A 25,994-nucleotide genomic window follows, 5' to 3' on the forward strand; every position below is an offset into this window, starting at 1 on the left:
TAAGAGTTGGTCTCACTGAGCTGAACAAAGGCTTCTTCCATGTTCATAAGCAGCACTATTTCATCTTAGCAGATCTGAACTAATTGCAGTGGTTTTGGTTATGTAGCTCTAATTTTCTGTAAAAGAAACTGAGATCTTCAGCAGAGATGTCAACGGCGAGTTGGATCTGTCAGCAGTGTGCCCTGGAGCTAAAAAGGCCGACTGTACCCTGGGGTGCACCAGGCCCAGCACTGCCACTGGGTAAGGGAAGGGGTTGTCCCACCCTGCTCTGTGCTGCGTGGCCTCACCTCCAGCAGCGGGTGCTGTTTGGGTGCCACAGCACAAAAAGGACAGCAAACTGTTAGAGGGCTACAAAGATGGCGAAGGGTCCGGAGGATAAGATGTATCAGGAGTGGTTGAGGTCTCTTGCTTTGTTCAGCCCAAAGAAGAGGAGACAGAAGGGAGGTCTCATGGGGCAGCTCTGAGCTCTGCTTTCAGTGACAGGGCCTGAGGGAACGGCGTGGAGCTGTGGCTGGGGAGGGCAGGGGGTGCTAGGGAAAGGCCTGCACCAGAGGGCGGTGGGCATGGAACAGCCGGCCCAGGGCAGTGGGCACGGCACCGAGTTGAGTTCAAGGAGCGTTTGGCCAACGCTCTCAGTCACAGGGTTTGGATTTGGGGTGGTCTGTGTGGAGCTAGGAGCTGGAACTCCATGATACTTCACACTCACGATCCCTTCCAACTCAGATGGTTCTATGACCTTAAAGTTCAATGAACATGGGGAAGACTACAGTGGCAGCAGTACTGTGTATGACCCCACAACTCACTCAGTATTGTAAAGAGAACAATAAAATACAGTGCTATGCAAAACATCTTCCAGGTTCCTTAGGCACTCAGACATACTGGTAGTGAGCACGCTAGAGATCCTTATGACTAAACAGAAAAAGATAATACTACCATTCATTCAGAAAGAAATGACTTTATTTAGCTTTCTCAAAATGTTTAAGGTCACATTTTATTTCCACTGTTAAATATATCTCTTTTCAGAACTCAACAGTTTTATTTCCAAAGGCAAAACAAAAATCAATTTGTCTTAGAGCTCTGTAACTATATTCAAACAACTGCTGTGGTAAACACTGTCCAAAGCATGGGAGAGCAGATGAAGATCTGATTTATGAACCACACGTTTGCTGTTCTTTCTTAAGTTCAAAGTGGCATCTGCAAAGGACTGTGCCCAGCAATGAAACACATTCATAAAGTCAAATTAAATTCCATTGCAAGCACAAAACAAAAGCACTGTTTTCAAAACTATGTTTCAAGCTGAAAAGTGTGCCACAAGCAAAGACAAACTGTAAGCAGGAAAAACACACTGGCAATAAATTACTGGCCTCACCCCAAAACAGTCCCTCAAACATTAGGAAATATCATAGTACAAAAGGACCTCTGAGAAACCTCAGAGAAAGCATGGAACTAGTTACCTCATATCATTACAGACCCTATGGCATGAGACTGCAACCTAATTAGTGGTGTGGCTTGCATCTATATAACTGAATTATCACCACTGCTCTCTTATATTAGTAGTTCCCACTTTCAGAAAGGTAGAACGTTATCTGCAGCATTGTTTTCATTTCTGCTTATTGATGCTGAATTTAATTATGCTTTTCTATCTCACAATATTTACAAAATTGGAAATTACCTTCTCAAAATTAAAAATATATTAGAGAAATTAATGATCAGTTTACTCATCAGTGAACTACTCAGACAACATCTGTTTGGTCATTAAACAAAGCAAATCAGCCTCCAAATACGTGATGTTTCTATTGATGCATACATGTTATGTGAATCAAGAGAGCAGGCTTTGTGCCATTTTACATGTGACAAGAACATGTTTTAAGAGCAAGCAATTTTGGCTTCTTTAGTTACAGTCAAATTATCAGTAGTGCCAAGGCACTTATCTAGCAACCACAATGTTGAAAACTAAAGGACCCAGTTCAGCAGACTCAGGTATGAGCTTTATGGATGTGAGAAGACTTCTGAAGCCAGCAGAACCAGCCAGTCATAAAATAAAGTGCATGACTACATCCTGGTAGGATAAGGGCATATAAGAGAACAACCTGAAATAGTCAATAAATGACAGAGTTTGGAACTGTTTGTAAATGTAGCACTTTCCTGATCTCATGGTGACTCCTGGGACCAGGAAAGATGAAGAACAAATTTCCACTGCAAGCTCAGACAACAGAAAGCCTTAAATTCAAGACTGAACTTCACGTTTGTGAAACTTGGAAAACAAAAATCTATCCAAACTGCAGCATTTGTCTCCATTCAAAACTACCCAAGGTTTTCTTGTTTATTCAGCACAGAGGGAATACATTTCAAGCTGACATGTACACGTTTTCCCAGACCAGTGCTTTAGAAACCTGCGATTCAATGTATTGAAATATAACTTACATCTGATGAAGCTGATTCAAGGATAATTCCAAATCCTGAAAGAGGGGTTTCTACGTTGAGAGGGGGTTCAACTGCTTGCAGATTGGAACTTTCAGGGTTTGCTGACAGCTTCTTATCATTCTCTGCAGCACTGGTTTTCTTATTCATAGTAAATGGCTCAACAGTTTTGAGGGGTAGTTTTTTCTTTTTATTTCTCTTTCTTGATATTGTTGACTTTTGTGCACAAATCAGAGGAACAGGAGGTTGTTGTCTGTTTTGAGTCCCAACTGAATGAGAGAAAAGTAATGAATTAAATTTATAGACAAAGAAACTTGTATAACCACACAGACACACCATTAAACTACAGGCACGCTGAACTCATCTTCTGGATAAATGGTTCAGTTTTCAGTGCTGTTTGTGCATGTGGAACAGTTACATTTTATCTCCTTCGCATAATTTTCCAGTATGTACAATGGAGATAATGACACCGAGCTGCAGGATGAGGTATTTGAAGACATATTGATGAATAGTATTGTAAGAAAATCAGAAATATATGGCTCTTCTTCCTACTGACCACCGGGCGGCCAGTGGCATGAAGGACGTAAGTAATGATTAATTTGTATGCTCTCTTGAATGACTGAAAATCTCACTGTCTTTGAGCATCTTTTATAAAACAGCACAAGTGCTAATGCAATTACAGTTATTTTTCTGAGCGTAGTCACCAAGTTAATTAGCTCAGCAAGAACATTTCAAATATTATTATGTCAAGAATGAGTGAAAACACTATTCAGTACTTTAATTTTTAGGAAAGAAGTCACACAGATATATTAGGTTGTTTTTCTTGCTCATACACATAAGCTGACAGTTCATGTCTTACTTTTGAAACCTAAGATATCATATTTTATATTTATCAATGTTTCGCGTTTTCAGTACCCACTATTCGAAGTCATTTGTACAAATGACACCAGTCCTGAACCCACACCAACGTGACAGAACACTGCAGACACAATGACTTGTCTCCATGGATCAGTTAATAAGATCAAGAGCAAAACGAAAAAGAAATCTGAAGTGCCATACATCTTTGTTTTACCACACGCAAATCAAATTCGTTCCGAACTACAAGTGAAATACAAATGGTCCTCATCTGCAAAGACTAAGGAAAAAAGGAACCTTATTACACTGCTTATCACACAACTCCCAGGGCACTTCCTTCCCGATCAGAATTTACAGTGCTCTAATTTTTTCTGTAGCATTTGGACAGAAGGCCATCTGAATACCAAAAGAAGTTACCACACCTTCATATACTTATTTACATTGTTGTTGTTTTTTTTCTATTAGCAACAAAAAAGACCAAACATTTTCTTTTCTCTACAAAACCATTTTTCCACACATATCAGGAAATATGAAGCACATCCTGGCCTTTGCATTAAGAGATTCCCAAACTTTTTATATGGTAGATAAACAATACATCAGAACTGTTCTTGCTATTGAGGAACCAGCTCTTCAGGCGTAAACTCCAGTCTGTACCTCTCACTCACAAGTCATTTTTTAATCAGGCACATAATGCAATCAGTTTAACTGTGCAAAGAATCCCCTGTTCCAGCCAGGACTTTAAAACTGGGCCTTCATGTCCTTTTTTGTAAATGGGTGACTTTTTGAAAAGCATTTCCAGTCCAATACAGATTACAAAATCTGTCTGATCCATCTCTTGGCTCACTGATAAGCCCTTCACTCCACCCATATTTGTGTAATTACTCCACACTCCCTATTCTTAAGAGCTGGTACTGTACAGCTACCATAAGAGAAAAATCTCCATAGCTCCACTCCCCATCATTCACAACAGATGGGGAACTCAACTGACAAAACCCCCAATCTAACTCTTCATTAATATCTACACTAATTTTTATGAAGTATGGAGGCTGCAGCTTCATTGCAGCCTACAATGAACCACTTAATTCCCAGCTGCCCATTATCTTAGAATCATAGAACCACCCATGTTGGAAAAGATCATCTAGTCCAACCATCCACCCACCACCAATATCTCCCCACAAAACCAAGTCCCTTAGCACAACATCTAAACATTTCTTGAACATCTGGTTCTAATGCTTTTCTGGCACTGCACAGCTCGTAACCCAGCAGAAACCCAGCCCTCAGAGTGTTCCCCAACAAACAGATTCCTGCTAGCCCCATTGGAAGCTGACCATAGCTCAACAGAGGAGCTGATAAGCCAGCCTGAAGAACAGGAGAGCCCACAACGTACAGCAGCTAGCTCAGCTTAGGCTATCGTGAAGCTGGAACTTGAAAGATCTTTAAATGAAATGTTATACAATAACCTCAAGTTGCCTTCCAAATTTGTTTTAGTTTTGTTTTCCCTAATGTTAGTGAACTAGGTAGTGGCAGGTAAAGAAGCATCTCCCAGTTCTGAACAAATACACACAAACTGGGGGCAGTTATGGCATCTAAGCATACCAGGCCTACCATTCAGCCTCCATTACTACAGCATCTAGACACACATTAGTCTTCTCAAATTTAGCCACGAAAGATTCTTAAAAGTTAACGTCTCCTGTTATGGGTAAGCATCTGGCCCTGAGAAATAAAAATCACATTTCCACAGAGCCTGTGCAAATTTCACTTTGAACAATGTGTCATTAAAGCAGAAAACAACTCAGGTTCTGCTTCTTTCTACCTACAGGCAGACTTCTTTCTACCAGAGCATTTCTTCAACAAGGAGATGCCAGTCATGGACACGCATGGGACTGGTCATTGTACCTGACTGAATCTGGATCAGTTTCCTCATGGTCTTGAGCTCCTGAAGAATAGCCTGTAGAGTTGACTGGCAATTACAAGTACAGCAGTTTGGTCCAATTGATGAATTCACCATTGGGATTTCTCCTGAAAGAGAGAGGAAAGAAATAGGGGAGAGATTATGTAATCCACAAATATAATAAAAATAAAAATGACCCACAAGCATTTGAAGCTGTTATCAATACACTTGATCATGAAATTAGATCCAAAGCAAAAAAGCAAATAATTTTCTATGTGGTCCTTTAAGAGGAAGAGGCTGCTAGGTTTTATCCAATTGCTAGTATGTGCAATTATATACAGTAGGGGATGGCTCAGAGCCTGAATACAATGCACTCCTCACAGCAGGGCTCTCTATTGTCAGGCTAGTTCATCCTGAATAACAATAGCACCAAACCTCATTATAAACATACTCACTTTATCACGCACAAAAAAGCCCATCTCTCAGAGCAGTCCTACAAAGAATGAAGACAGGCTGCGTAATAAAGGTTTATACTGCACTTTCAATGGGGGCCTTAGAACTTTTAAACTGCTTGAATGTTGCATGTGATTCTTTACCACATGAATTGAGAATGAAAATAAAATCTTCTATTCAGAGAAAAATAAAAAGAAAAAAAAAAAAAAAGCAGACTAGAAATGAACCACCAGCAAGGAAATCTTTCAGATTTGCTCCTCTGTCACCAAATGTGGAATTGTTTCTAATGGCATGTTTTCCAATACTGCAGCCTACAAGATGGGTTTTCTGAAGTTTCTCTGATGATTCACATTGTATTTGAACAGATTCTCCTTTTGTAGTAGCTTTTACCAGTGTTCAACTGAATTTACACAATTCTACCTCTTTGCAATGATATTGTTACTGCCTTGGCTTCCAGATGTTTGGCACAGTAGGTCCTCAATTAGGACAGGCTGTAACAGCTCGAAGTTTTCAAGCTTTACCTGAACAGTTGTATCCTGTGCTTTAGTTTGAAATAACAGTATGGCTTTAATATAGCAATAAACAAACAAACAAATCCAAAATACAATAAAACTCCTAGCAATATCTGCTTGAAACTGAGGCCAGATGGACCGTACCTCCCTTCATTTCAGAATGTGCTTATCATCATTTAAATTGATGGCTATTTTACTGATTGTCAAAGCATGCAAGAGGAGGGATGATCACTTTATGAAGATATACATGAATGGATGGAACAAAAATCATCTCACTTGGTGTCACATGTGGTGGACTTCAGAGGGTGTATTTCCCTTTTTTTTCCTATATCCTGACAGTTATCAGGTGCCCTTTAATCATTTCTTAGCTAAAGTGAACACCAGCAAATCATTTTATCTTTGCTCATAAATCCTTCCATTTTTTCATTATTACTTTTGCTTTCCTCTGAAGCCAAACCAGTTATTAATACCTTTTTAGGTTTGGTTTGCATTCTTTTCATCAGAGCTCCACTGATGTCAGACCTGCACACATTCTCTGACTTCAATTTTCATTTGCAATGGCTAATGGCAACTTAGCCCCAGCTGAACTGATCCAACCCTTTCTTAGGTCTTTCAGTGTGCCCTATGCTTCTCAAAACTCCCTTTCCGAGGTTCTTGTTCTCTGTCCACTTCCATTCATCCTGTTAGGCGTTATGCAAAATCCATCATACCTGAGAAGAGTGGTGATTTTTCTCCCAGAAATGGGTTACATGTGAAACTAAATCTGAAAGACTCCTGCTAAAACAAAACTGGATTATTGACTCAGCACAACCCTGCTTAGTTTGAACTCATCCTTCCTTTGTATCCTGTATTTTCACACTGAAAGCTCCTTGGGGCATAGATTGGATTTTCCTCCTTTGAGTGGCTCATGAAGTGTTTTTAGCCCTCTGTTACATTTTTTTTTTCTTTCTGTACTTGTTAAGCTTTGCAACAGGTAACTCAGAACCCTTGAATTTGGCTCCAACACCCTTCTGCCTATTTGTTGATGTAGACTTTTTAAAGCAGATGTGAAGGTCAAGACTACTTTCAAATTTAATAACATCAGCATAACTCTGTGCTTTCCATTAAGACAAGCAGGCATGGCAGAAATGGAGCATGTTTCCCAGAAACATAGAATCCCAGAAAATTAGGAAAGTTTATTAATTAGAGAAATGCACAGTAAGAAAATCCTACTCATCCCTTCCTCCAGGCTATACCTTTCTCACTTCTCTGTTGTTTTAGATTAATATGTTCCTTAGGATAAGACTTATGTCTTCATCAGAATCAAGTATTCAAACTGGGACTCTGGAAATAGTATCTGGGAGACTACAGAGGGAGACAGGGCTCCTGGCTTTTGTTTTCTTCTTAACAAAAACTCTACATTGTGGTGAATTACTCATAAAAATTGGACAAAGCCAATTCCACCACTAAATACCTGTACATCCCCCTTGTTGCAATGTAACACAATCCTAATGAAAGCACGCAAGCACTGAGGCTCCCGATGGAAAACCAAAAGGTCTATTTTCCCACTGAGGCATGGGGGATTTACATTATAATCCCCATTAGCATTGATAGAAATTACCCATGTAAATCTACCATAGATACTGGAAATGGGAAAAGAGACCACCAATATTTCAAATCAAAGCAGGGTTCTACTGACTTCATACATATTCATGAGGGTTTTTTATTTTATTTCTACCCTCCCTCTTCTGATCAGCTTCTGTTTTGTAAGAAACATCTTGTAGAGTGTTCTCAGTCATTGTTCCAAGCACTACCTTTATCATTTTTAGAGGACAAAAGCAACCCTTTTCAACTTGTTATAAATCAATTTTTAATTTCAAAAAGAGAACAGACTTTTTATTTTTATGAAGGAGTCTTTAAAGAGCCATCTCCTTCTCTTTTGGAAGCTAGCCAGCATGTGAATTTGATACTGGCTCATATGATTGAGAGAAGACAGAAATACATCACAGAACTACACTGCTTCCCCTGTGTGTGCAGCAAGTAGCCCAGGACAGTGGTTCTTACAGCTGGATCTGCTGAGAGTAAATTCATTTAGTGTAATATTGCTATGCAACTTTATATTTGAAAAACATACAAGTGAAATCCATTGCAAACAGTCTTGGCGTAACCAAAAAAGGAAATCCAGCTGCTACATCACTGCCAGATTACCTACAGTTCCGAAGAAGTGAAACTATTTCAGACAGACTCGAGTCTGGTGGCTGTAATTGGATAGGCATGCTTATCACTCTTTATAGCCCTAAGATGCTTCTGCTAAAATCAGCGGGTCACAGACATCGACCTGACATCCTGACTTGCAGAACTGCTGCCTTAAGTCCAGTTTGGAACAAATCACTTTGCTTTGCTTTTTTTTCCTTCTGTTGCTCATTCCTCCTTCCCTCTTTTTTGTCTGTTCTTTGCCAATATCTTTTTCATAACTGCCTTCTACACCAGCATTTATTGAACATTAATTCCAGCCTTTTCCTGAACCACCTTCACCATGCAAGTAAATACTAGATCATCTGAGATGCCCATTACATTCAAATTTGAGTAATTCAGGCAGCCTACAGTGAATATAAACCCTAGCTTCCCATCCAATATCTATCCAATGGACAGAAATGGTTTCTTTACTCGTATCACCAGCTATAGGGGCCTGGATATGTCCCCAGTCATCACCTAAGCCTGACAAGCCTAGGTTATAATCCTGTGCCCTGAACAGTGCTCTTCTGTCCCCAGAAAACTGTGCTAGATGAGGAGCACTCACAGAGATCACTTGCAGCCCATGTCATTTGCTTTCTTTTGACAGACTGGGCACCACAACCCAAGCAGAGAGACTGCCCAGCAAGATCCACAACACCCAGCTGGAGGCAGAACCTGTAATCTGCCCTCAAAGAACTGGGCAAGCCGCCTCTCAAAGGTGGCCAGGGGAGAGGGCCCACACCCAGCTTTATGTAATAGCCTAAAGATTACATTCCTTTCTGCAGCAGAAGAGCTGCAAAGGGAGGGGTGAAAGGTGTCTCCACCCGGGCTCCTTCAGCGCACTTCCCCAACAGATGGGAGATGTGGGCATCCATTCTGCAGGGACAGTGAGACCACTCAACCCCAACTGACTTTCTCAGAGATTATTGAGGGAAATCAACAGTCAGCCAAAAATCTCTTCTCCTCATACAGAAAATATAGAATACTAAAGAGCTGACATTTTCTTGCAGATGGGGCCAAATCCCATCAACATGGTTTAGTTCACATGCTGAATCAGGCCCCTGAGGGGGAAATAGGTGCTGCTCCACCTACTTTCTGGATCCAGGAACAGGCACCTAAGCTGTGCAGGCTCAGGCACTTCTATGCATGCTGAGAATTGTCCCTGCAGGTGCCCACGAACTCCCAGGCCAAAGAGGGAGCCATGTCCTTCCACACTTAAAATCCCACTACAATATGCATAGATTGGATTTTGCATTCAAGTCTAAAACAAGCATTAGGTCCCTCTTTGCCCCCACATCTGACTCTAAGTTACACTGTATCTTTAAATAGCAGCTGTCTTTTTTTTCTTTTCCCCTTTTTTTTTTTAAAGTAAGTGTTACAAAACAAACAAACCTAGCATGACTTACTGCACCTTTCTCCACATCACCTGGTACAGCTGAGTGAATCACTGCCTATAGGGAGAAACACTCAGTCCTGTGAAACTTAAGTCTGTGTATCTTTCAGTGCAGGGATGACACTTCCTATAGGGCAGTACTGACAATAACAATAGAACTTTTTTTTGTATGATACAAGCAATGGGAGCATGTTTGCCTTTAGATAAGGACACATAACTGTACAGGAAGTCTGAATACCTTCAGAGTCAACTAGAAACTGCAATCTACAGAAAGTGCAATCTATATATTATACTTTTTTTGCCTACCAGATGACAGAACTGAGGTGCTCCTTTAATATGAAAACCCTTCTAAGTGCAAGGCCGAATATCTGGAGGAAAAACCTTAATTTGGATTGTTAAAGACCTTCAAGATTCTGGTAGAAAAACCTTTGCTCTTTCTGGTACTGATGACAGTAAGAGAAATGAATTCAAAGGACACCTCCTCCCCCCCCTTACTTTAATATAGAATTCTCTGCCAGAACAAGATGGACCACTGTCCTGTACATGCTATTCATAGGTAGGTTCCATCCTCTCTCGTCTCCAGTGATGCTATCAGAATAAGACCCTGTAGCTACACTGGGATTTTGTACCTTAAATTCAGCAAAGAGTTGTAAGCCTGATTCCATCAGCTTATGACAGTGAACTAGAATCCTGCTCCACAAGAAGTGTCACAACAATGCTACATTACTCATTGCAAAGAGGAGTGGTAGAATTTGACATTTAATTAGGTATGAATATAATAACAATGGCCAAAGCTGTTTTAAGAAGTACTGTAAAGAAATTAAGCCTATATAACAGAATTGAGTAATTTTGTCCTATCACCAGAAATCCGTTTTAAAACCTAAAACAGATGGTAGCAAAAAGCACTATGCCCGCTTTCACACCTTTTCAAAGTGATAACTATGTGCCCATTTTGTTGACTCTGAACTACAACTGATTTCAGTGCAGCGTTATCATAAATCATCAGAACAAAGGCAGAAACTTAGTGCAGCACAAGGGAAAAGAAAAAAAAAAAAGCACTATTCTTAGTATCTAGTTTAGATCATACCATTGGATGCCATGGTTCGTGTCTGATTTTGGAACGTTTTGGATCGAGTTCCATATTGCCCTGAAAAATGGTTATCTTGGGGTGATAATTCATTCCATGCGTCGCTCTCACAAGGATGAAGGCTCTCCTCAGACTCCTCAGGGGGATCCAGGCGCTGGGCCCAGGCTAAGTCTAAATCCTGGGGCTCCTCCTTCAGTTTTTCTCCTTCTTTGCCAACTCGCTGATAGATTCTTCCAGCGCTGTCATTCAGTAATCTTCTCATCCCTGTAATTTGTTTTTTAATTTCCCGGCTTTCATCTCCTAATGAAAACAGAGCCACAGTTATCACTGTAAATTAGCAAAAACGGTAATGGGTTGAGATTAGTGATTTTAGATGCCAGTACGTTTCTAGCTGCTGGAGTACAAAAGTAAATAAATAAAAAAGAGAAAGACACGGTTGAACAGCAGTGGGTACGTCCTGGGCTATGCTGTAACACAGCAATGCTTGAGATCTTGCATGGTTAAAAGACCTGCTGAACTTGGCTTTCTTCATGCCATTTCTAAAGCTTTGATGAGCAAGATTATTTTTCTGCAGAAGGAAATAATAATAGCTAGAGCAGTTTCAAATACTCTATCCTTTTAAGAGACTGATCCTATTCAGGCACTGACATCACTGAATATTTTCTGAGTACAGCCTAAGGAATCAGACCTTTATGTATCAGTTTGCTATATGCTTAAGAATAGATCCTACAAAGGAAAAAACACAAAGTAATCGCAACACACATACACAGAGTGTAACACTGCATCTATTGATCTTAATAAACAGGATCAGTTCCTCACTTCACAGAATTTTATATTGCTAGATTATACAGGAATAAATTAAAAAGCAGCTAATAACGTATAACTGTACACAGCCTAACTGCTGGATGTCTTCAAAATGTAGATTATGGGCACAAAATGAAAATGCATACAAGAAAAAATGTGTCTGTTTCAAATAAATCCAGGACATTTAAATAATAACAATTACATACTTTAATACTCCTGGCTCCATTTAAGTATTAGTTTTATGTAGGAAACTGCTGATCGCACAATGAATATACATGTTTTGAGTAGATAGTAGCTATTTTGCTCATAAAAGCATACATTACATTTCACTAGTAATAAGGAGGTGTTCATAACCACTGCTGAAATAGGAAGCTTCTCTTTTTTAATGGTAATAGAAAAATCAAACATCTTAAGCAAATGGAATAACAAAGATCCAGAAACTGATGGATCGACTCTTCCTACACAGTGTACTTGGTACAGTAATACTTGGTGTCCCCAAACCAATTTGCATTCCCACTTCCCCAGATAAACTGATTTTTAGGAAAAATAGAAAAGAAAATTTCAGGAGAAATAAAAACAAAACTCTCCAAAATCCAAACCGCAGCGTGCACCGGCTCCAGTACAACAACAAAACACATGAAAGCGTGTTAATGCCTGGCACGTCAACTATTTTATCAATTCAGCAGTGCCACTCGCTTGCCTAAACTTAGGCACATGCTCAGATAGCTGGCTAAGCCGGTTAGGGGTTAAAAAAGCAGCAGCACACTTTGGCCAAGCTCAGCATGCCCAGGGACACGTAGCACCCAGAGAGGGAGCTGCTGACAGGGCCTCTAAGCGAGCCGTACGGTCAGAGCTCGCCCGTGCTGAATCAGTGCAGCTCCCACTTGACCCGACACCCTGGTTCCGCTTGGCACAGAACCAGCTGGCTTTAACCCACCCCAACCACAGCAGGAAAAGTGGGTGGCTTTCAGGAAAGCTTCTGGTGTGAACTTCGAAAATAGCTGCCAGCCCCATGCAGAGCTACTAGAATGCTGTCTTCGCTCCAGCTGAAGCACTGAGAAAAAGCCATCTGCAGGGAAGTTCCACATGACGCGTATTTTGCTGTTTTGTCTGCAGATTTATGTGCGTGTATGATTTAATTAACAAATGACACTCGTTGGACTCAAGCCAGCCAGGGGTTCACTGTTTCACTTCCCAGCCTCAACGGGAAATGAGAGGCCACGGAGCACCATGGGATCACAGTTACAGTTCACTCCTGGCTCTAAGCTGAGGGCTGCCTTTCCCAGCCACCCCTGAGTTCCAAATGCTCCCATAAAATCCCTTACCATCACTCCCTTCCTTAAAGCTCTCCCAGAGCTTTATGTTAGCAATTCCCACTGGCCTTCAATGGCAACATGTAGGTAGGATCAAAAAGAATTCCCACCCACTTTCTTCTATTGGGTTTAGTGACTGTATGCACCATTGCTGGTCAGGTGACTCATTGTCTGAAAGATTAAATTTCCCTTACCCAATTACATAAAATATTAATTGAGCCTATTCTGCCTTGATTCAGGTCACATGTTTCTTTTTATAGAGGTCTTCCTCTATAATGACATGAACACATGCCATTTGTCTCCAAACAGAAAAAAAAACTGCATACATATCACAACAAACAAAGAACTTGCTGGAAGCTCAAGTTAAGTATATCTTTGCATTTAGATCTCTTGATCCCTACTATAAATGGGGAGACTTCCCATTTATGAACTGCTTTTTCTCCTCCCAAAAATGTCTTCTCATTGGATGGAAGGTCCTTGAAAACATAATATTGAGTATTAGGCAAAGCCTGTAGCACTCAAGTTTACAACAACCCATTCACTCATGCCACCCAGTTATGACTTCTCCATCTTTTTGTGGTTTTTATTTTGTAACTGCCCAGCTACTGCAGCTGCCTTCCCAAAACCATCTGCCTCAGTGCGCATGCTGTCATTGAAACAGATTTAACTTCTCACTCTCCCATTACCAATACAAGCTGGGAGATGAAAGGATTGAGCACAGCCCTGCTGAAAAGGACTTGGGGGTACTGGTGGATAGGAAGCTGGACATGAGCCAGCAATGTGCCCTCACAGCCCAGAAAGCCAACTGTATCCTGGGCTGCATCACAAGAAGTGTGGCCAGCAGCGTGAGAGAGCTGATCCTGCCTCTCTGCTCTGTGCTAGTGAGGCTTCACCTGGAGTACTGCGTCCAGATGGGGAGTCCTCAGTACAGGAGAGATGTGGACCTGTTGGAGTGCAACCAGAGGAGAGCCAAAAATGATCCACTGATGGAACACCTCTCCTATGAGGACAGGCTGAGAGAGCTGGGGCTGTTCAGCCTGGAGAAGAGAAGGCTGTGAGGTGACCTAAGAGTGGCCTTTCAAGTATCTAAAGGGGACCGACAGGAAAGAAGGGGACAGACTCTTTAACAGGGTCTGTTGTGACAGAACAAGGGGAAATGGCTTCAAGCTCAAAGAGAGGAGATTCAGGTTGGATATAAATTAAAAGTCTTTTACAGTGAGGGTGGTGAAGCACTAGAACAGGTTGCTCAGAGATGTGGCTGATGCCCTGTCCCTGGAGACTTCCAAGGCCAGGCTGGATCAGGCCCTGGGCAACCTGATCTAGCTGTGGTGTCCCTGTTCACTGCAGGGCAGTTGGACTAAATGGCTCTCAGATGTCCCATCCACCTCTAAGGATTCTATGATTCTATCTCACCTGGCTGCTAGCTCGAGCCCAATGACAGCATTCTGCTACCAGCAATTCCACTGCTAATCATCTTCACAGATAACAACAACATAAGTTTAAAAAAATAAAAAAAAAAAAGGAACATCAGGTGCCAAGAAAAAAAACAAAGCTCAAACTGCTACATCCTAGGGAAGAGGTTTTAAACTAAAAGCAGAGAGATTTAGATTAGATATTAGAAGAAAATTCTTTATGCAGAGTGGAGGCACTGGTGCTGCTGCCCAGAGAAGTTGTGGATGCTCCATCCATGGAGATGTTCAAGGCCAGGTTGGATGGGCCCTGGACAGCCTGAGATGGTGAGGGGCAGCCAGCCCACAGCATGGGCTGGAGCTGGGTGGGGTTTAAGGTCCCTTCCAACCCAAGCTATTCTATGACTCTAAAAGCCAGCCCTCCTTTCCAAATGCTGATCAGGATACCAAAGCACTGAAAAAAAAAAAATAATAATTGTATCACCCATCTGCAAAAACCTCCTGAGACTGCAGCAAGGACTGGGAGGAACAGTGTTTGGAGTATGCAGCCCAGCCCATAAGACAAAATTCCATTTCTCTTCCTTCTTTGGGACTTTTCCATCACGCTGGCGTGTATTCCAGCCTTCTTCTGGAAGCCACATGGGGCACACTGAGGATTCCTCAGCACTCCTGGGGAGGTGGGAAGGCCTCCTACCAGCAGACTGAAGGCCAAGGTTTTGCTACTTAGATTGTCCATAATAATCCCTTTGGTTTTATTTCAAAGCAATGAGTTCATTTGCTAAGTATTGCTCAAAATAGATAAGCGTGGCAAATTACAGCCCTGTTTAGAAACTTACAGGTGAACATATTAGAAACAGAAATGAATTAGCAATTTCTGTAAGAAGTTACTATTATAGTCATTTCTATGATGGCCCTCTAAATACAAACTTTTTTTCAGATGGCCTGATTCTGATTTTATAAAACAACAAAAGACAAAAATCTTCTCATAAATTCCAAATCAATTATTCATAAAAAGTAATCTTCCCCTAAATTAAATTCAATCACTTGCCTTACTGAAAGTACGTGCAATGCTAAAGCGTACTGCTTTGAAAGCTCCAGATTTCAAATGCACAAATCTGAAACAAGTGTCCTAGTAATGACTGACATCTGTTAACAGAACTGTTAACAACCTTAGTTAATAAAGTATCATTGATAATTCATTAATTCAGTTCTTGCTCCTATATTTCTGAACATTTTCCACTATTATGCATATTAAACTTAATACACAAATATGGCTAAATGCCTACAAACAGATCACAGTTTTCCAAATAACTTGCCAAATACTATCAAAGTGCAACCTACAGTGACAAAATGGCATGCAAGCACACCCATATGTTAAAACATTAATTATATTCCAGCAAAAAACAGTGATAACCAAATATGTAATTAATGTACATCTTCTGAACTGGATGTATGAATGAGCGGAGCGAAGGTTGGCCGATAGGCTGTATAACATCTTTTTTCCCCTCTGACATACACAAACAACAAACACTCTTTTGACTCGAGGATTTCAATATTTTGAAGTTCATTTCTTTCTTTCTTTCTTTATTACTTATGATAAATGTTTTGGGAAATATTCATGACTGGTCGACCTCATAAAAAGTCAGATTTTATCCTGTATTCTGGCAAACAACTCCTAAGGAAAACTTCCTTCCTTGGCTACGTATCAGGCTGCCCACGGAAGGAATGTTGTAGCTCAGAGACCGCCACCCTCGTGTCAAACTGTGAACGAGTCCAGAAATCACTGAGGGTAAGAAAAGCAGCAAGAGGCCGCTAGACAAACACATGTGAGCTGACAGTATGTGCCTGGTTTGTAATGAAACAGGGCTTCAGAGGTGAGGGAAAAGAACAAGGCGGCGCATATGGAAGTTTCAAGAGCTCAGAACTAATTGCAACAGAGCATGCAGGTTATATAATCAAACATATTAAATGCCAGTTCGTTAGGCACTGCTTGAATGCTGCTCTGCCTGGAGCAGGGCCAGCAAAATTCAGCTGCCTGCATCTGAAGAACTTGTGAGGGCTAATTCAGAGCCCTGCAGGGAATGGGGGAGGCAAACGCCTTCGGTGCACAGCCTGCAGTGACCAAAGCACTGCTGTGAGTATCACATGGTATTCAAATGGCTCCTTAGAGAACAACACTTAGCCTAGGAGAAAGTTAGGCAGCCCTTCTCAGCAAAACTACATCCGTATCAAATTCCAGCTTTCAAAAAGCTCTTTTTGCTGCTATATCTTGCTCCTGAAACTGAAAATGGTGATGTTCAGCACAGAGAAAACAGAGGAGCCACGTGCATGCTTCCTTATCAGATCAAAGGTTTCCAAAATCAAATGGAAAGCTGTTGTGACTGCTCTGTGGATAACGTGAATTGGGCAATGGTAGCCAACCTGATTGGAGAAGTGCACACTTGTCAAAGAAGCGATCCCCATGTAAGCTGGCACATAAGAGCCTACAGTGAAGCAGCACAGACAACAACACGCTTTTCAAATTAAAATCTTAAGACCCAAGTCAACAGGGAGAGCAGCTGTCACAAACGCAGTCAGGGGACAGGCAAGGAATGTGAGTTATGAGATGGAGACTTTCACTACCCCTAGCAGACAGAGAGATAGTTAAGAAATCCTAGTTAAGGCATCTTACCCCTGCTCTAAAATGTCATTTAGAAGCAATTCTCTTCATGCCATCACACAAAGCACCGCACTGTATCTTCAGGTAAAGGGAAGCACCCTGAAATTAGGCCTCACCCCACTCCAAACCTAAGCATGAAACGCGGGGGTTTACCGATACCTCCACCTGCTGAAAGGCCCAGGGGGTTAATAAACATCCCCCCAGTAAACATCCCAAACATCAGTATATGCAAACTGATCCACAGAATCAAAGCCAAGGGTCAGAGCCCGGGACCATTCAGAATTTCGGGCATTATGCACTGCTGGGGGATGAATCAGAAGCGACCCAAGAAGCACCTCAACAAAATAACTCTTCTGAACAGTTGTTTGGTCCAACTGTTTCAGCAGTGCCCAGCAAGATCCAAAGCAGAAGTTGCAAACTCCATGCCAAGCTGTATCAGGTAGATCAGATCTCATGAAGCTACAAGTGAGAATTTATATACCACTGGGGTTGTATAATTAAAAATAATAATAACAGACGTGCACCAACTTCTTCTTGGAAATATCCTAGGTCAAGATCACACTTCAACCCCAAAGGGAAATGCTCTGTAAGGTTAGTTTATTTTATATATGTTCAAATGATCTTTTGTGCAGTCTTAATTATAGAAGCAATTATTGCAACAATCATACTTGGGATATAATTCTATTAAAAGTACCAAGGAACTTCACAGTGAAGTCAACTTCTTCCTCTACGAATAAATTGCAAAGGATATTATTTCTAGGACAGAATAAATTCTTGGAATTAGTGAGTAACTTATGCATCATTTCCCTGCTCCAAGAACACATTCTTTATTTTATCATGACACAGTCAAGTTATTAATCTGCTGCCTTCCATTTCAACAATGTGAAATGCTGTAAAATGCACAGACACCTGCATTACAGCACATTTCAGTTTCACTTTATATCAGTCATAAACATCTCTGCTTTGGACATCTCCCCAAAACAAATGCTCCAAGCACACTGTGTGTAGCATTCAATTTTATGAAACTATAAAAGTTCTTCACTGTTAATTACACAGACAAATGTCTCATCACACATTTGGTTACCAGGATAATATAATTAGTTTTCTACATTAACCTTTCAAACATAGAGCCTGAATTTCAAGTTGAAAGCATTGTAAAAACATTCAGCCTGGAGGTATATTATATTTCCGTTTCTTTTTGTGTTGATAATAAAATATTATGACTGAAAAGAAAAAAAAAAAAAAACAACCAACAAACCAACAACAAAAACCCTATCCAATGTGGTATATGCAAAAGATAATCACAGACAAGCCACCTTTAACCAGGGCTGTCCGTAGAACATGTCCCCTCATGGGTCAGTATCTCCAAGTCTGACAGAACGCTGATGCTGATCACTGGTTAAAGCTGAAAACAGGTCTGTCTTAAATCTCCATCATATCCAAGGTTTAAGCTCTTCACTCCGGGCTGCCTCCTTCTTTTCAGACCGAGCACTCTCCTAATTTCAGACAAATAAACCCTCCCTTCAAAACATAAAAGACGGCAGTCATTGCCTACAAAACACAGTAGCAATATATTGATCCCAAATTTTGCAGAGGCTGTGCATCCTTTGCTCAGAAAGATGCAAATTCTCATTTATCATCTTAACAGAGCAAGGGATCAGAAAAGATGACAGGTTACCACATCTCCCACAGCTTCTGCATCACACATGGAAGCTTAAACTTCATAAGCTAACCAGGCTCCATTTAAAAATAGTTGAGCTTCACACTCACGTAGCCAACAGAAGTTGCTTCCAGCTCCACTCTGCTCTTGAGCCCAAGCTCCCTCTAATTCACAGCCCCATTTACACAAAGCCATCTTTTCCACGTGTGTGCAAAAAAAAAGTATCATCTAGGTTCAATGCAGCTTTCCAGACAAACAGAATTGGTCAACTTACTCATCTGTTTGGGAGTCAAAAGGAAAAAGCGAACCTCTTTTCAGCAGTCTGTGGGGACAGGACAAGGGGAAATGGCCATAAACTGGAACAAAGGAAGTTCCACACCAATATGTAAAGGAACTTCTTCACAGTAAGGGCGATGGAGCATTGGAACAGGCTGCCCAGGGAGGTTGTGGAGTCTCTTTCCCTGGAGATACTCAAGACCCACCTGGATGCCCACCTGTGCAGCCTGCTGTAGGAGCTTGCTTTGCAGGGGGTTGGACTCAGTGATATCTGCAGCTCCCTTCCAACCCTTACAATTCTGTGATTTACCTTGGAATCTCCCCTCTTCTCATGGGCACATCTCTTGAGCACACAACTGAAACGTGCACATTACATCCCAGAAAGCTTCACTGCTTCATTTGTAAAATGACATTAACATTTCCCCTTTTCTGCAGTGAATAGTTTCAGTGACATATTTTAACAGCCATTTACATACTAAAGGCTGCATTGTATTGAGGCCTCAACAGCTGTAGTCATCTCATGGATCAGTTAAAACACCTCCATCAGAGAACAAACTTGACTCTAAAGCAACAGCACAGCACTTGTGTGGATACACTTCCAGGTTGATTTTTGGCATAAATCTTCAAAATTAAGTGAAGCAGGGATTATAACTTGAGACTTGTCTTTATTTATTCTCAGAAAGAGTGGTAAGGTACTGCAACAGGCTGCCCAGGGAGGTGGTAGAGTCACAATCCCTGGAGGTGTTCAAAGAAAGGGAAGATGTGGCACTGAGAGACATGGTTTAGTGGGCATGGTGGGCCAATGGCTGAACTGGATGACCTTAGTGGTCTTTCCAGCCTTAGTGGTTATTAGGCTGCACACCAAGCTTGGGAAGGCATCATTCTCCCATCGTCCCTGGAGGAGAATGAAAAATTATCCCATGCAACACAGAATTTTTGGAAGAAAAACTGAAATGCCACATCCAGCCACCTCAGTTCTCCTCTGGAAAGGTGGGAGCTCAGAATTTAAGCACTTTCACCTGAGTTCAGTTCCTGCCACTGCTTTGCCCGCATCTCAGATCACTGCTTTTGTCATTAAGAAATCCAGATAAAAGTGGATGCCAATGTAAGCTACTGAGGACAAAGCAGAGAAAGCCAAGTGAGCTCTCAGTTCACAAATCCTGCACAGCTATAAGATGTGTCAAATCAATGGAAAGTGAAAACTCAGGACATCTCTAGAAAATAAGTACTTTCTTTTCATAGCAGCTGAAGGTAGGCTCCAGAACTGCAATTCTGGGCTTCAACACCTTCAACCAAACAAGGCTGTCCTCAGAAGATTAACAAATACTTAGGAGAGGATGCAACTAAACCAAATCACTTGGTCTGACTTGTGGCACCAATGTCAGCACCAACTCCCGTACATCCTTAGAAGTCTGCTGGCTTTAACAGCTAGATGCCTAACTCCTGCCAAAGCTTCTTCATGGCTTACGGTTGAAGAAAAAGCATTCAAAGTAAATAAGACCACACCGAAAACACACAGCACAGAATGCAAACAAAGTTTAGTGGCCATCTTCACACTTCTCCCCGGAAATGAGTGTAGGGAAGTAATATTTGGTCAAAATTCAAATGGTGAGAAGCTAAGAAGGAAATTTAACACTGCTCTCATCCCTGAGTAAATATTCTAACCATCACAAGATTCCACACTGTCCAGGATGTCCCTCTTTTCTCTGTTTGCTGCTGACCTCTAGAAGAGCAGATGGCACAGTGAATTAAGGAGACAAAGGCATTCTAGCCGCAGCTCAACTTCAGGCGCTGCTTCACATGCTCAGGACCAGAGCTTCTCACTGACTCTAGGGGGCAACACACACAGACTGCAGAAACCTTAAATCACCCTAAAAAAATGTTTAGGCTTGCACTGCAGCTAAGGAGAGTCAGACAGCCCCATATTTCTTGCTCTGAAGGCATCTGCTTTGTCCAAAGCCTGAGCACAGTGACCAAGAGTTTGCTTCGTATGGTAAGAGTCATTATTGCAGTTCAAAGCTTTGCTCTGATTCCTCTGAATTTTGCTCACTGTCCTTTCACAAAGAGGTTCAGCATCCAGAAGAGGTCCTGATGGGATAGAGGGGGTCTGGAAGCAGGAAGATACATTCTACAGCACAAGAGTTATGGAGGATAAGAAGCACACAGGCAGGAAAAATAAAGGCTCACAGATAACTAGTCCTATCATGTTGTACTATACATCTTGCTGCAGACTATATATTACTTCTCAGTTTTCTTTACACATTTTTAACTGTTGATTTAATTTAATTTTCCCATGGCAGGATTAGCAAGCAGCCTACAGAGGTGAAAGGACATTACATTAAGACAGCACATTAATCCTCTATCCCACCCAAGGCAGAAGCAAAACCAAACAAATAGCAGCTTCCTGGAAATTGAATTTCTGTTATCCAGATGTCAAAGATGTAATACCCCAATTACACAAACTACTGCCAGTGAAGCATGCCAGCGAATATGCAATGTAAATGGGGTGAGCACAGAGCTGCAAAACTGCAGAGTCAGCATCTGGCTCTCTGACTGAGTGATAATTAGCACTGTGTGTAGACACTAATAAACATTTACGTCTGAAATTACAACTTTTAGCAGCATTAATAAAGGATATATTGGCAATTCGGAGAATAAAAGGGTCTTGAAAAGAATGCCATATTAAACAATGGCAGGCACTTCCTGTGCTTGCACAGAGATTTTTTTTTCCCTCCCTAATTGCAAATGGCCACACTACGTTGCTCTGAAATTAATCAACATGAGCACATACCTAAAGAAATGGGTTGTGTTTCTTTGGTCTCCCCATTAACATCATTGCTGTAGTCAGAGATCTTATATATCTCATGATGGTAATCTGGAATGAAAAACGATAAAAAAAATTAGAACTCAAGTGATCTGGAAAAAATGAACACTGAACACATTGCTACAGTTTTACTGCATAATTTATCAATATATCTACAGTTTATTTCGTGTACATCAAATTAACCACAGAAAATGCACTTTGTATCAGCACCTCCTAAAAAAAAAATAAAACAACTTTGTTCGCACCGGAGAGCTCAGATAAAATATTTCACAGATTTCAGGGAACAGCTATGCCTGTCCTAAATTACTGTGTTCATTTTCACAGCAAATTATCCCACCAGATGCCAATTATCCAGCTTCTTGCTTTACAGACAGAAAGGAGATATACAGTGAAAACTCCACCTTCCTAGAAACCAGGAAAACTTCCAAACTTCACCTCAACAAGAAAATCAGCAATATACATCAGAGGTGCACCTTTCAGCCATACCCCAATGTCAACAGCCTCTGAATTCTGAGGAAAGGAGGCTCAGAAACTAATGTCCACTACGACCCTAAAAAATGCATATTAGCATCTTACATGCAGAGGTGTTACAGGATACACACAAAAAAAAATTAAATGTATTTCAAATGAATATTTTGCTGTGAGGGTCTCCACTGTAATCATCAGCATGTGTGCAGTAAAAACAGCTTTGTTTACATGTGTATACAGAAAGAATCGTAATTACAAGCAAAAAAAAAAAAAAAAAAAAAATATATATATATATATATATATATATCTAAGGGCAACTCTCCTGGATTCTATTTCTGACTGCTACCCGCACGCACTTTGTCCTTAGGCAAGTCACTCAAGACTGAACAATATATTCAGTGTCTTGAAATAGCTGCCTCATCACCAAGCCCTGTAGAGCTGAAGCCCTCCCAACACTCTGTTAGCCCCTCTGAAAACCAGCTCTTAGGTTTACCTGCCTCACAAAAAGTAAGGTGGGGATTAACTCCTGGAAGAGCATTTGGAGGGATTCAATTAAAAGGCACAAGAAAAAGGAAGGGCAGAACCAGCAGCTCCTCCTCTGAAGAGGAACACACCTGCCTTTCTGATGAAACAATCAGCTACAGAATTCTAAAGGTCTCCAACAAGTCAAACATTTTTTTTGTTACACGCTGTTTATTTGCATAGTGTGACTGTCTTGATGGCTCAAAAGGAGGAACAGCCCAGTAAGTAAACCAGAATCAAGTATAATGCAGCACCACAAAAGAAAGACATGTCAGCAAGTTTGGGGGAAAAAAAAGGTAAAGAAAGGAACATACTGAAGTCAGCAGTGAGGTGCTAACCAAGTAAGTAGTGTTGGGGTTTTCTGAACCACACAGAGGGAGAAAAGTGTATGGGCTGCCTGACATGTATGGGGTAAAGGTGAAATATGAGCTGCAGTATTGAGGAAGTAAAGGCTGTAAGTATAGAATTTATGCAGACTGCACTCAGAGCCCGCTAGCTTTTCTTCAAGTTTTCTTATTTGCAAGTTCTGCTCAGAGCACACATACAGGAACTCAGAATTAGATGACTTACACATCTGTACACCTCAGACATACAGCTTACACGTGCTTTCTCCTCTAGCACTTCCCTGTGTGTGTCCAGCTGGGCACCGTCCTCTTCTGCCCTGCAGCTGCAGCCTGGAAGTCACTGCTTTGCACCCCAGAGGTGCACTCCCTCTCAAGCTGCTCACTGCTCATCACACTGATCAGGTGCTCTGAAGCTTCTGGGGACAGACTAAGCACCTCATATGCAAGGGTTATTAACAGACTGTGTTACAAACAGACCGCTCCAGCATCCCATTTTCTCTTTGGTTTCCTTCTTATGCCTCGTGTCACAGTCCAGGCGCTGTGAAATCCACATCAATTTCACAACAGTAAACACTAAACTGTGACATTACTGAGCGACTCCAGCAAGAGGCAAAGGCCAATTACAAGGGACAACTACAAAATACAAAATGTGATGTTTATGCCCTCCACCCTCAAAGTGCGAACACATTTCTCCAGGATGTGCTTTTTTCAGCATGCCTTTCTACTTGAATTTCTACATCCAAAACCAGACCCCAGATAAAGTAAGAACTGCTAATAATTAACCACCATTAATGAATTTATCCAATTAAAACAAAGTTAAACAGATCACCTTACACACTGAGAAATATTTAATCCTGTTAGAACTGAGAATTTGCACGCTATTAATACATTTGTGACAGAGCACATGTTCTTTTTACAGCACTTTCAGGAGAGAAATAAAACCAAGGCTTCAATTTCAGTTTTGTTCGCCTGCGCGTTTCACTTTCCAGCACTGCACAAACTGCCTCAGAACATCTGATGCTGAGAAAGCCCACAAACCAAACCTATTCCTAATAGAAATGAACCCCTCCGGTGGCTCTGCTGATGTTTACAAAACCTCCAATGAATTTCAGACAAGTCTGACCAGTCATTGTTCTTCTATTTTGAGCAGCAGCATGTGTGGTGCTCCAGACCCTCCTAGAGTTAAAGCAGTTATTTCAAGCGAGCTCATTTCCACCTTCACATTTCCTTTCTTCTCATCTGATTTTGCCACACTCCTTTAAAAGACCTCACCCCCAGTTCAGCAAGTACCAAAACTCACCCCCCATTCGTCCCTAAGCGTGACATTATTCCAAAGCAGTCACCTGCCCTGAACTTGGCATGCACGACACACACAAGCAGCGTTTCTGCCAGATATTTCAGCTCAAGACTTCAAGAAAGGGGAAAAAAAAAATAGGGGAAAAATAAAAATTCTCCCACCAAATCAATGAGGACAAAAGAGGCAATCAGCTGGAGCAGCGCAGCATACTCAGCCAACACCAACCCTGGGGCTGGAAGTCCACCTGTTAAAATGACTTCCAGCAGCTGTAGCTTTGAGAGAAAAAAGAAAACAAAAAACAAAACACAAAAACACACAGAGGACTGAATGAGAGAGCTGCGTTTCTTTCCCGACATGAATCCAAAATATTTTCCCAGGGATCTCTTATAAAATAGTCTTTTTTTTTTTTTTTTTTTTTTTTTTTTTTTTTCCCCCTGAAAAGCAAAGACGCACCAAGCGAACAAGTTGCATGCCAGCAATTCCTCCTCACCCACGGACAATTAATTAGCTGCGTGGATTTTAATCAAGCCACCTCTGTGGGGCTTCGCTTTGAAATACGTGTGTAGAGGAGGAAAACACACACACAACAAACCCACAGGAGTTGAATACTAAAGAGCACCGGTGCTGCCCAAGTGTCATTATTTCGCCAAATTCTCCATTTCACCTTTCCCCCTACAAGGAAGATTTGCAATGAAACGCGATCCAACTTTATTCGGTAGATCTCCTTGGAAAGAAACAAAACACGTCCACCTTTGGGGGTGGCTTTTTCTTGTTGTTGTTATTTTCTCCCTTTTGAAGAACGCAGAACACACACACGTACACGCATACGTATTTTACCAGAGAAAAGGGAGGTAAAAACACGACGAAATAAAGAAGCGCAGAGCTGCAACGCCTGGGAGAGTTGATTCCAGAGTTAAATAATAAATACGAGGAGACACAGCCGAGCTGAAGGGAAAGGAGCACGCACATTTCATAACAGCCCGATCCCAAACCCGGCCCCGTTTATGCAAAAGTCCTCTCCAGGCACAAACAAACAGACAGACCGACGGCACAAAGCCGCCCCCTCCCCGCCGCCACTTTACCTTCGTTGATCAGTTTAAAGCTTTGGGATTTCCTGCTTCTCTTCCTCTCCGTAAACTCCATGGTGCGGGCGGGAGGGAGGAGGAGGAGGAAGAAAGGAGGGAGGAAAAGGGGACGAGGGGAGCAAGGAGGGCGGCCGCGCGGCGGGGAGCCGCAGGACCAAGGTCCGTCTTTTTAATCAGCAAAATAAACGCAGCCCGGGAAGCTTTCGGCTCCAACTGCAAATAAAGGGATTCGGGACAAGTTCGCTCCGGCCCCCCCGCCTCCCCGCGGCGCCGCCCGCCCGCCCAGGCCGCCCCAAACTTTGAGGGGAAGCGGGGTGCGGCGGCGGGGGGAGCCCGGGGCGATGCCGGCCAGCGGCGCCGCCGCCTCCCCCGCCGGGTGCGCGGCCCGCAATGGCTCTGCCGCCGCCGGCACCGGGACCCCGCTGCCACCTGCTGGGGGAAGGCGGCGCGCCCCGCCGAGCGGGCCCCGCCGGTTTCCGCAGGCCGCCGCCCGCCCGCCCCTCGCCG

At 42.0% G+C, this 25,994-nt stretch overlaps 1 protein-coding gene across 2 annotated transcripts in view; it reads right to left on the reverse strand.

Annotated features, from left to right (window-relative positions):
* Positions 1-25,767, reverse strand: part of BEND7 (BEN domain containing 7) — a 48,324-nt gene extending 22,557 nt beyond the window's left edge. For both annotated transcript variants that reach the window (XM_042815364.1, XM_042815363.1), the window contains exons 1-5: positions 25,485-25,767; positions 21,739-21,822; positions 10,827-11,126; positions 5,173-5,295; positions 2,425-2,690 (exon numbers count right to left, since the gene is read on the reverse strand). In XM_042815364.1, the coding sequence (XP_042671298.1) occupies positions 2,425-2,690; positions 5,173-5,295; positions 10,827-11,126; positions 21,739-21,822; positions 25,485-25,545 (834 nt within the window). In that variant the 5' untranslated portion in view covers positions 25,546-25,767. The remainder of the gene's footprint in view (positions 1-2,424; positions 2,691-5,172; positions 5,296-10,826; positions 11,127-21,738; positions 21,823-25,484) is intronic.
* Between the last annotated feature and the right edge of the window lie 227 nt (positions 25,768-25,994).

Source organism: Centrocercus urophasianus, unplaced genomic scaffold (genome assembly GCF_019232065.1).
Source record: "Centrocercus urophasianus isolate 14NV4802_14NV808 unplaced genomic scaffold, USGS_Curo_1.0 seq_15, whole genome shotgun sequence".
Lineage (NCBI taxonomy): Eukaryota > Metazoa > Chordata > Aves > Galliformes > Phasianidae > Centrocercus > Centrocercus urophasianus.